This window comes from Pogoniulus pusillus, chromosome 39, assembly GCF_015220805.1.
Source record: "Pogoniulus pusillus isolate bPogPus1 chromosome 39, bPogPus1.pri, whole genome shotgun sequence".
Classification (NCBI taxonomy): Eukaryota; Metazoa; Chordata; class Aves; order Piciformes; family Lybiidae; genus Pogoniulus; species Pogoniulus pusillus.
In genome coordinates, this window is record NC_087302.1 from 4,873,553 (window position 1) to 4,885,236 (window position 11,684).

Consider the following 11,684-nt stretch of genomic DNA (forward strand, 5'->3'; position numbering starts at 1 on the left):
CTTACCCAGGATCAGATGATCACAGGATGTTAGGGGTTGGAAGGAACCCAAGGAGATCATCCAGTCCAAGCCCCCTGACAGAGCAGGACAATCCTATCTAACACAGATCACAGAGGAACACATCCAGACAGGCCTGGAAAGGCTCCACACAAGGAGACTCCTCAACCTCTCTGGGCAGCCTGTGCCAGGGCTCTGGGACCCTTCCAGCAAAGAAGTTCCCCCTTGTGTTGAGCTGCAACCTCCTGTGCTGCAGCTTCCATCCACTGCTGCTTGCTCTATCCCAGGGAGCAGTGAGCAGAGCCTGTCCCCCCCCTCCTGGCAGCCTTCAGACACTTATAAACATTGATCCAAGCCCCTCTCAGTCTTCATTTCTCCAGACTGAGCAGCTCCGGGGCCCTCAGCCTCTCCTCATCAGCCATGCCCTCCAATCCCCTCATCATCCTCATAGCCCTCTGTGGGACTCTCTCCAGCAGATCCCTGTCCCTCTTCAACTGGGGAGCCCAAAACTGAACACAGTATTGAAGATGAGGTCTCAGCAGGGACCTTCTCTTTGCCCAGCCCCTTTTGTGCCTCTGTGAGTTGTGGCACTGCAGGCGTGAGAGGTGCAGGAGCTGTGCTGCTCACCAGGGAGGCTGTGCAAACGATTTCTCAACTACAAGTGATCCACAGACCTTGGTTTGGAGTTCCTCTGCCTGGTGGCATCTGGCTAACAGCTTTCCCTGCTGCCTCTGCTCAGGAGCTGTTGGCTTGTCAGCCCTCTTGCTGTGCCCTTTCACAACACATCTCCCATAAAACCCCAAGGGAGGAGTCTTCCTCTGGGAGCTGGGAGTTGTCTGGAAGGCTTCCCGGAGAGAGGACCCTTTCCTTGCATCCAGCAGGCTCCCAAGTGCTGCAGAACAGGAAAGGTTTAACTGTTGTGAGAGTGCCTGGGGCAGTCAGTTCCCATTTCACTCTCTGAGGTCATCTGCACGCTGCTGCAGCTCAGAAATCCCTGCTTCTCCTTTTCCTCTTCCTTCCCAGAGCACTCTTGTTTTGTGGAGGATATTTTCATGTTGCTGTAGCTGGCAGGTAGGTGAGAGCCTCCCTCGGGCAGGCTGCCAGGGGAAAGCCAAGCCTGAGTGATTGGCTTCTATCAGGAGCTGGTCCAGGATCCCTGCTGATGCCATCACATCTGTTCTGATGAGATGGTTTCAGCCCTCCCCCAGGGCCAGCAGTGGCCACCACTGCACACACACTTAGAACCCTTAGATAAGAAGATGTCTGGGTTGTCTGCCTGCTCTGATGCCATTATTCTCCTCCTTGCCCTTGGATGAGGGTTACTCTGTTGCCTCTGCTTTGCAGATGGCCATTGGCAGTATGGAAGCAGGTCAAGGGATGCTCACCCAGGACTATGAAGAGGTCTGGAGTGGAACATCCTCACAATACAACATTGCACTCCCATTCCTGCATCACTCCAGCACCTTTCCTCCATCAGCCTGGTTGGTAAGTTGCAGCCCTTGAGTGCTTCATGCCTCTTGGCATCTGACTGACCTGTCTTGGGCAGCAGTTACCAAAAGGGAAGAAAACAAACCCAAAGCAGCCCCCAAAAAGAAATCCCTTCTTCTCAGCTGCAATTTACATAGTTAAGTAACAGCTCCTTGCCTCTTCCCTCCTTTCCTCCCCCAGCCTGGGTGTGCACCAGCCTCCTGGGAATGCTGCTGGGGCCACTTCCTCTGCTCCAAGCAAAAACTTGGAGCTAGCAGCAGCAGCAGCTGGCAAGTGGGAGAGGAAGACAGAGAAAGACAACTTGATGCTGCTGAGAAGCCCTCCAATGCCTCCCTGAAGGTCACTGTGACCTGCTGCAGCTTTGGACCTGCCTTTTGGCTGTTTCCCTGTGGGATGAAGGAGGCAGGTTGGGTGCATTTGGGGTGGTTTCAGCAATGTTGGGTGTGCAATCCTCTGACTAGCCTGGGCATAAGATGCATTTGCCTAGCCCTCCCCTGATAACGGAGAGCTGCTCAAGTTGCAGCTTGGTTATCAATAAATTACTCACCCATCAAAGCTGTGAGCACAGCCCTGGCCCACAGGCAGTGGCACACAAGCTGTACCCACATCACTCAGCTTGCTGCTCCCACCAGGGCACCCTGGCTGCTCCACAGCTTGCCTATGGGATCAGAAAAGTCTCTTTGCCACATCCATACCCTCTGAGTCTATTTGACCTTCCCCACCCTGGGTATAAACAGTCCAAAAAGTCTTTTCACCTGCTCTTTTTCTGTCTGTTTGTAGACCCTTCCATAGGGGCCACAGAAACAACCCAAGCAGCCTCAGAGCACGGTGAGCCAGCCTGGGCTTTGCACATCCACATGACAGCATAGCCCAGATGGCAAACTCTGGCTCCCTGGAGACAGTCTGGATCAGGAACATCAGTATGAGAACACGTCTGGGCTGCTGGAGGACTTTGGCTGCATCAGTGTTGCTCAGCAGCTGTTGCTTGTGGCAGGATAACCACAGACTTTGCACAGCCTTTGCTGGGTGAGGGCAAAACATCCCTGCTGCCACTGGGCTGGTGGGGTTTAAAGGTTTGAGTGGTGCTTCTGTCCTCCTGGACTGTCCCCTACTGATCACCCAAGTCATTTGTGCTCCTGAGAACTCAGTGACTCCTCCTGACAGATGGCATCCCAAAGCCCTGCCCTCCTGTGCCACTCCATTTCCAGGCTCCAAACACCAGGGAGGTGCTGCTGGAGACAACTGTCCACCTGCCTGAGGAGCAAGCCTGTGTGCAGAGCTCTTCATAACCCACAGGTGAAGGTCCCATGTACCAGGCCAGTCTTGCTAAGCTCCTCAGTCCCTCTACTCCTGCTAACCCATCCCATCCTACTGCCCCAAGCCCTGGGCTCTTCGGACCGCCGGCGTCTCAGCGGGGCGATGCCACACAGCTTCCCATATCCCAACACCTTCCTGATGAGCTGGGACCAGCCCTTTTCCAGAAGGCTTTGACAGTGTGACTTCATGCTGGGGAAGCCCTTGAGCTTGGCCTTTGGAGGATGGAACCCCCACAATGGTCCCTCCTTTGGGTCGTGTCCTTCTTCCCGGATGCAAAATGCTGCAGCGATGCCAAGACTCCTTCCCGCCTCCGTGGGTTTGGGAAACACCTGGGAGTGAAGGAGCTGGTCCCTTTCACTCCCTCATTAATTCAATCAATTAGAGAGGGAAATAGGTGCTGGGAAAAGCAAGAAAAATCCCAAAAGTGAAGCCAGGAGTTATTTCCTCCCAATACCTGGATAAAAACCACGCTCCTGGGAGCTCTGCAGGTCAGACGGCGGCGGCGCAAGGGGAACCCATCTCAAAGCAGCAGGTAAACCACTGAGGTCAGCTTGGTGCTGTTATTTCCTTCTCCTCTTGTGATTTATTTATGTGTTTCATTAATAACTTTCATTTTCAGCACTTGCACTTGAAGCTGGATAGATCTGAAGGGTCAAATGTTGGGATCTGCCTCTTTCAGCTGCAGTTATCTCCTGCTGCTTCAGCTCTGGGGGCTTCAGTTTGCCTCTAATCATTTTTGCTGGTGAAAAATGTCTTCATTTCCATGCAGCCTTTTAGGGGCATTTTACTGCCTTGCTCTTTCTTTCTCACTTCTTTTGGGAGCTTTTGGCATCTACTTGGCTTCATTTGGGGAGGGTTTGGGGTTCACTTTGGTTTGGGCTTCAGTTTGATTTGGGATTCAGTTTGGGTTTGGGATTCAATTTGATTTGGGGTTCAATATGATTTGGGCTTCAGTTTGGGTTTGGGGTTCAATTTGATTTGGGCTTCAGTTTGATTTGGGATTCAGTTTGGGTTTGGGGTTCAATATGATTTGGGGTTCAATATGATTTGGGGTTCAATATGATTTGGGCTTCAGTTTGATTTGGGCTTCAGTTTGATTTGGGATTCAGTTTGGGTTTGGGGTTCAATTTGATTTGGGGTTTAGTTTGATTTGGGCTTCAGTTTGATTTGGGATCTGATTTGGGATTCAATTTGGGTTTGGGGTTCAATTTGATTTGGGCTTCAGTTTGATTTGGGATTCAATTTGGGTTTGGGATTCAATTTGATTTGGGGTTTAGTTTGATTTGGGTTTCAGTTTGATTTGGGATCTGATTTGGGATTCAATTTGGATTTGGGGTTCAGTTTGATTTGGGCTTCAATTTGATTTGGGGTTCAATTGGGGTTGGGATTCAGTTTGATTTGGGATTCAATTTGGGTTTAGGATTCAATTTGATTTGGGGTTCAGTTTGAATTGGGATTTGATTTGGGATTCAATTTGGGTTTGGGGTTCCATTTGATTTGGGGTTTAGTTTGATTTGGGGTTTAATTGGATTTGGGGTTCAATTTGGTTTGGGGCTCAGTTTGATTCAGGCTTCAGTTTGATTTGGGGTTCAATTTGATGTGGGATTCAGTTTGATTTGGGGTTCAGTTTGATTCAGGCTTCAGTTTCATTTGGGTTTGGGGTTCAATTTGATTGGGGCTTCAGTTTGAATTGGGATTCAGTTTGATGTGGGATTCGATTTGGGATTCAATTTAGGTTTGGGGTTCAATTTGATTTGGTGTTTAGTTTGAATTGGGGTTCAGTTTGATGTGGGATTAGATTTGGTCTGGTTGATTGGCCAGGGCTGGGTGCTGGGTTGAGCTGGATGAGCCTGGAGGTCTCTTCCCATCTGCTTGCTTCTATTATTCCATGAAGGTTTGATTTGGGCTTGGGTTGGGTTTGATTTGGGCTTGGGTTGGGTTTGATTTGGGTTTGGGTTGGGTTTGATTTATCTTCTGCTAAATATTTGGTTAAACATTTGGGTTTATTCTCTTGCACAAGGGGAGTGAAAATAGAGCTGGGGCAGAGCTGCTGCTCAGAGTAGGCATTTTAACTGCATGTGTACATCTACAAGTGCTGAATAAATCAATCTGACCATTTCCAGAAGCATCCAAGATCAGCTCCTGAGGAAGCATTTCAAGGCAGTGTTGTCTTTCTGGGGCAGGGATCTGGCTGCATTTGCACCTCGAGGCAGCATGAAGGGATCCCATTTGTTCCTCTGCCTCCTCTCCATGGTTTGCTGCTTGAATTTGATGGCAACAGTTGGGAACAAAATCTTCCACTTTGGGCCCTGCAGAGTTTCCATGAGCATAAGTGAGATCAGGTCTGGGTTCAACACAATTAAAGCCAACATTGTAAGTATGGCTCTGGGCTCCTGTGGACCTGAACAAGCTCTTTAGCTGGCTGCTGGCTTTAGCTGGCTGCTCCTGCAGCTCATCTGGAGCCAGCAAGTCCAACATCATCTTTCTCTTTGTTTTCCCCTGTGCAGCAAGCCAGAGACCCCATCAGAACCCTCAGCATCTTGTCTTACCCCCATTCTCTTCACAAGGTTAAGGTAGGTGTGCTTATCATGCCTCCAGCCAGCATCCTGGACTAGAGAACCTCCAGAGGTCCCTTCCCACCCTTAGCATTTCACAGGGGCACAGATCACAAGACCACAGGATGCCAGGGGTTGGAAGGGACCTTCATAGGACATTGAGTCCAACCTTCCTGACAGAGCAGGACCACATAATCCAGCTCAGGGCACACAGCAACACATCCAGACAGGCCTGGAAAGGCTCCACACAAGGAGACTCCACAGCCTCTCTGGGCAGCCTGAGCCAGGGCTCTGGGACCCTTCCAGGCAAGAAGTTGCCTCTTATGTTGAGCTGCAACCTCCTGTGCTGCAGCTTCCACCCACTGCTGCTTGTCCTGTGCCAGGGAGCAGTGAGCAGAGCCTGTCCCCCCCTCCTGACCCCCAGCCCTCAGAGAGTTATAAACATTAATTCAATCCCCTCTCAGTCTTCTCTTCTCCAGACTAAGCAGCTCCAGGTCCCTCAGCCTCTCCTCCTCAGGCAGTGCTCCAGTCCCCTCATCACCCCCATAGCCCTCTCCAGCAGATCCCTGGAGATGTTCAGGACCAGGTTGGAGGAGGCCTTGAGCAACCTGTTCTAGTGGGAGGTGTCCCTGCCTATGGCAGGAGGTTGGCAGTGGCTGAGCTTTGAGCTCCCTTCCAACTTAAACCATTCTCTGCTTCTATGACCAAGCCTGACCTTGAAGGAGAGCTTGCAATGACCACCCTAGAAGGGTTGGTTGATGGCTCCAGCTTTCAAGCCCTTTGGAAGCTCTTTTCAGACAAGCATTCCTTCAGTCTTCAGACAGATGCTGTGTCAGCCACCAGCTCTTCAACTTCTATGTGGACAAGGTCTTCAGGCACTGCAGGACAGAGGATTCCTACGTCAACCGCAAGATCAGCAGCATAGCCAACTCCTTCCTCAGCCTGAGGAGGAGCCTCCAGCAGTGTGTAAGTCTGGACTGTGGCTGCACTTCACTTTCTGGGTTGAATATTGGCTTACTACAAGGTCTCCTCGACCAGGATCTGAAGGGCTGGGGAGGGACTACTGACAAGGGCTTATAATGAGAGGAGGAGGAGGAATGGGTTTGATGGGGCAGAGGGGAACTTGACAGTGGATGTTAGGAAGAAGTTGTTTGCAGTGAGGATGGTGAGAGACTGGCACAGGTTGAGGGTGGGGAGACACTGGCACAGGTTGAAGGTAGTGGGACACTGGCACAGGTTGAGGGTGGGGAGACACTGGCACAGGTTGAGGGTGGTGAGGCACTGGCACAGGTTGAAGGTAGTGAGACACTGGCACAGGTTGAGGGTGGGGAGACACTGGCACAGGTTGAAGGTAGTGGGACAATGGCACAGGTTGAGAGTGGTGAGACACTGGCACAGGTTGAAGGTAGTGGGACACTGGCACAGGTTGAGGGTGGGGAGACACTGGCACAGGTTGCCCAGGGAGGTTGTGGAGCACAGAAGCACCCAATGTGATCAAAGCAACCTACCCTAGTGTGAGGTGGCCCTGCCCATGGCAGGAGGTTGGAGCTGGATGATCCTTCAGGTCCCTTCTAGCCCTGAAAGCTCCCTGATTCTGTCAAGCTGAGCTGTTCTTGGCCCCAGTCTACTTGCAGGACCTGCAGCCTTTCCCACACTTTAAGAGGGTCTCAGCCTAGACAGCAACTTCCAGCACCACTGGAAAGAGACCATTCCTTTTCACACAGGAACCTCCCAAACTAGTCCTAGAACCATGGAATGATTGGGGTTGGAAGAGACCTTCAAGATCATCCAATTCCAACCTTATTGCCACGGGCAGGGACATCTCCCACCAGCCCAGGCTGCTCAGGACTTCACCCAACCTGGTCTTGAACACCTCTGGGGAGCAGCAGTCATGGTAGTGTTGGCCAATGGTTGGACTCAATGAGTTCAGGATTCATAGAGTGGTTTAGGGGGGGAAGAGACCTTCAAGATCATCCAATTCCAACCTTCCTGCCATGGGCAGAGACACTTTCCACCAGCCCAGGCTGCTCAGGACTTCATCCAACCTGTTCTTGAACACCTCCAGGGAGGAAGCATCCACAACCTCCTTGGGCAACCTGTGCCAGTGTCTCCCCACCCTCACTCTCAAGAATTTCTTCCTAATCTCCAGCCTCAATCTGCCCTCTTCCAGCTCAAAGCCATTCCCTCTCATCCTGTCACCACAAGCCCTTGTCAAAAGTCCCTCCCCTGCTCTGCTGGAGCCCCTTCAGGCACTGAAAGGCTACTCTGAGGTCTCCCTGAAGCCTTCTTCTCTCCAATGAGTCCTCTCTTACCTTTCCAGCAGGAGCAGAACAAGTGTGTGTGTGGCCAGGAATCCACAGAGAAACTGAAGCAGGTCCTTGGGAACTACGAGGAGGTAAGTTGGGACTGGACTTCAGCTCCTCTTTCCTTGGGGTTGTGCTCACTGCTTTTTGCTCACAACTTGTCCCCTTCATTTCATTTCAGCTGAATGTCACAGCAGCAGCCATGAAATCCCTGGGTGAGTTGGACATCCTGCTGGACTGGATGGAGAAAGAGAGCAGAAGGCGTTAAGGAACCACCAATGGACAGGGCTGAGGGAGCTGCTGGGACCACTGCAGTGCAAGGATGGCCTCACCCTCTGCAGTCCCTCACACACTGCAGCTGTGGTCAGCCAGGCATGGAGAGGCTCTGCTAGCCAGGAGTGGCTCTGCTAGCCAGGTACATTGGTGACTCTTGCACTAGCCTGGAGAAGAGAAGGATTTGAAGAGACCTTGGAGTGGCCTTGCAGGATCTGAAGGGGGCTCCAGGAGGGCTGGGGAGGGAGTAGTGGCAAGGGCTTGTAATAACAGGAGGAAGAGGAATGGGTTTGAAGTGGCAGAGGGGAGATTGAAAGTGGATGTTAGGAAGAAGTTGTTTGCAGTGAGGGTGGTGAGAGATTGGCACAGGTTGTCCAGGGACATTGGGTGCTTCTGTGCTCCACAACCTCCCTGGAGATGTTCAGGACCAGTTTGGATGAGGCCTTGAGCAACCTGTTCTAGTGGGAGGTGTCCCTGCCTATGGCAGGGGGTTGAAAGTGGCTGATCCTTGAGGTCCCTTCCAACCTAACCCATTCTGTGATTCTACTATGGAGCTAGGTCACTTCTGCACTTGCTTTGCTAGCTTCTGTCACAGGTTGCTCTCTAAGGGGCCACAGAATCACACAGAACTAAGCAGGTTGGAAAAGATCTCTAAGATCATGGAGTCCAACTTGTCATAGAATCATAGAACCAAGCAGGTTGGCAGAGAGCTCCAAGCTCAGCCAGCCCAACCTAGCACCCAGCCCTGCCCAACCAACCACACCATGGCACTAAGTGCCCCAGCCAGGCTTGGCTTCAACACCTCCAGCCACAGCCACTCCACCACCTCCCTGGGCAGCCCATTCCAATGCCAATCACTCTCTCTGACAACAACTTCCTCCTCACATCCAGCCTAGACCTGCCCTGGCACAGCTTCAGGCTGTGTCCCCTTCTTCTGTTGCTGGGTGCCTGGCAGCAGAGCCCAACCCCACCTGGCTACAGCCTCCCTGCAGGCAGCTGCAGGCAGCAATGAGCTCTGCCCTGAGCCTCCTCTTCTCCAGGCTAAACCACCAGTGGTCTTCTTGCCCATGAGGACACTTTGCTGGCTCATGATGAACTTTTCTCCCAGCACTCCCAGGTCCTCCTCTGCAGAGCTGATTCCCAGCTGGTCCCCCCTAACCCATCCTGGTGCAGGGGTTTCTTCCCCCCCAGGTGCAGGACCCTCCACTTGCCCTTGTTGAGCTTCATGAGGCTCAACTCTTCAACCTGCCCAGCTCTCATTGAGTGGTAGCACAGCTTGATCTGGATGCCACTTCTCCTAGTTTGGTACCATCACCTCTATCTCCCTGAGTGTCCATGGAAGACTCTGCTGTAGTCAATGCTGCAGATCAGTGCTCCAAAGGCTGGACTGGGGCTCATGAGGCTGCTGATGATGATTGTCCTGGCTGAGCCAAGGTGCAGGGCCTGGGAACAGCTTCCAAGATTAGGTCCCAGCAGGTGTGTCAGAACTTAGAGGTCTGTGTTTCCTTTCTGGATGACATTTTCTGCCTTATCAGTAAAAGAATAAAGACCAAAACCCAAAGCCAAAAAAGGTCTGTGCAGGATGTGTGCTTGGTGAAGAGAGAAAAGGTTCCTCTGTGTGTTGTGCAATCTACTGACAGTAGTGAGGCTGCTGGAAATCTGCTGCAATGACTGTAAATAAACCCCACTGAAAAGTGTCTTGGCTCCATGTGTCAACCTTCTGAAGGGTTTGGTGTTTCTTGATGGTGAAAGTGGCCAAACTCACCAGCCTGCCCTTTGGTAGCAGCTGCTGGCCCTCCTGGTGATGTGCTCATCCCAGTGCCTGGGAGAATGAAGCTTTTACCTGGCTGATACTAAATCACAGAGTCCAAGAATGCTTTGGGTTGGAAGGGATCTTTAAAGCTCACAGGATGTTAGGGGTTGGAAAGGACCCAAAGAGATCATCCAGTTCAAGCCCCCTGCCAGAGCAGGACCACACAATCTAGCTCAGGGCACACAGGAACACATCCAGACAGGCCTGGAAAGGCTCCACACAAGGAGACTCCACAACCTCTCTGGGCAGCCTGTGCCAGGGCTCTGGGACCCTTCCAGGCAAGAAGTTCCCCCTTGTGTTGAGCTGCAACCTCCTGTGCTGCAGCTTCCATCCACTGCTGCTTGTCCTATCCCAGGGAGCAGTGAGCAGAGTCTGTCTCCCCCTCCTAACCCCCAGCCCCCAGATATTGATAGACATTGATTCAATCCCCTCTAAGTCTTCTCTTTACAGACTGAGCAGCCCCAGGTCCCTCAGCCTCTCCCCCTCAGGCAGTGCTCCAGTCCCCTCATCATCCTTATAGCCCTCTCTTGGACCCTCTCCAGCAGATCCCTGTTCCTCTTAAAGTGAGGAGCCCAAACCTGAAGGCAGTACTCAAGATGAGGTCTCAGCAGAGCAGAGGAGAACCTCCCTTGATCAGCTGGACACATTCTTCTGAACCCCCCCCACCCCCACAGGATCCCATTGGCCCTCTTGGCCACCAGGGCACATTGCTGCACCATGGATATTCTCCCCCAGCACTTCCAGGGCTGCTCTCCAGCAGTCACCTCCCAACCTGTTCTGGTGCAGTTTATTATTCCTCTCCAGGTGCAGGACTCTGCACTTATCCATGTTGAACCTCCAGTTCCAACCCCCCTGCCATGGGCAGGGACACCTCCCCCTAACCCAAGCTGCTCAAGCCCCCAGCTTGTCCCTGAGACCATTTTGAGGCTGGATGTGAGGAGGAAGTTGTTGTCAGAGAGAGTGATTGGCACTGGAATGGGCTGCCCAGGGAGGTGGTGGAGTGGCTGTGGCTGGAGGTGTTGCAGCCAAGCCTGGCTGGGGCACTTAGTGCCATGGTGTGGTTGGTTGGGCAGGGCTGGGTGCTAGGTTGGGCTCTTTGAGCTTGGAGCTCTCTTCCACCCTGCTTGATTCTATGGTTCCATGAATCTCCTCTGCTGTCTGTCCTTGATCTCAGAGCCTGGTGGGAGGGTTGCATGCCTCAGCCCGTGCATGTTTTATGGCTCTCGTGTCAAACCAGGTTTACACCTTCCCACCCACTGCAGAGCAGGGCAGCTGGCAGGGTGCTCAGCCCACCACGTTTCTTGGCCCCTGCACCTCTCTCGGGATCCAGGCTGATTCCTGCTGCTCCCAGAGCAGCGGCAGGAGGAGCTGAGCTGAGGGAAGGCTGCCAGCAGGCAGCTGGAGAGGAAGAGCATTTGCAAAGGGAGAGCAGAAGGGGTTTTCTCCTCTCAGAAATTGCCAAACCTTCGAGTTCTCCTGCAGCTTTGTGACTGCTCCCTCCCAGGGACACTTCCCAAGCTCACGCCTTTCCTATTGCACCAGAATCATTCATTCACTTCCAGCAACTTGAGGCAGGCACAAACCTGCCCTGGCCCCTCCACACCCTTCCTGGTATCCAACCCCCTTCCCACCCTGTTGTCAAGGGGATGCTCCTCATCCTCTGCATTTGATGATTTGCTCTCAGGGCTGCACCTAACCAACACAGGCTCAGGAATTTGGGTTTCTCTGTGCAGCTTCTACCTCTTCCCTCCTGGCCAGCTCTGGTCCTGGTAGGCACCTGCACAGCCCCTCTCTTTGCCAGGCTGGCAGCAGCTCATCCCCCTCCTGGTGTGGCATCAGCTTATCCCCTTCCTGGCATTCACGGAGCATTGCTTCTCTGATTCCTCCCTCATTCTTCATCCCTACTGCTTCCTGCATCACTTTGCCAGCAGAGTCCTC

At 52.6% G+C, this 11,684-nt stretch overlaps 1 protein-coding gene across 1 annotated transcript; it reads left to right on the forward strand.

The window, feature by feature from the left end:
* The first annotated feature begins 5,016 nt into the window (after positions 1–5,016).
* LOC135191346 (interleukin-20-like) lies at positions 5,017–7,928 on the forward strand. Its single transcript, XM_064173568.1, has 5 exons — positions 5,017–5,175; positions 5,310–5,375; positions 6,171–6,323; positions 7,678–7,752; positions 7,842–7,928. Exons 1-5 carry the CDS (start codon positions 5,017–5,019, stop codon positions 7,926–7,928), a joined length of 540 nt encoding a protein of 179 aa, XP_064029638.1.
* Positions 7,929–11,684: the final 3,756 nt, after the last annotated feature.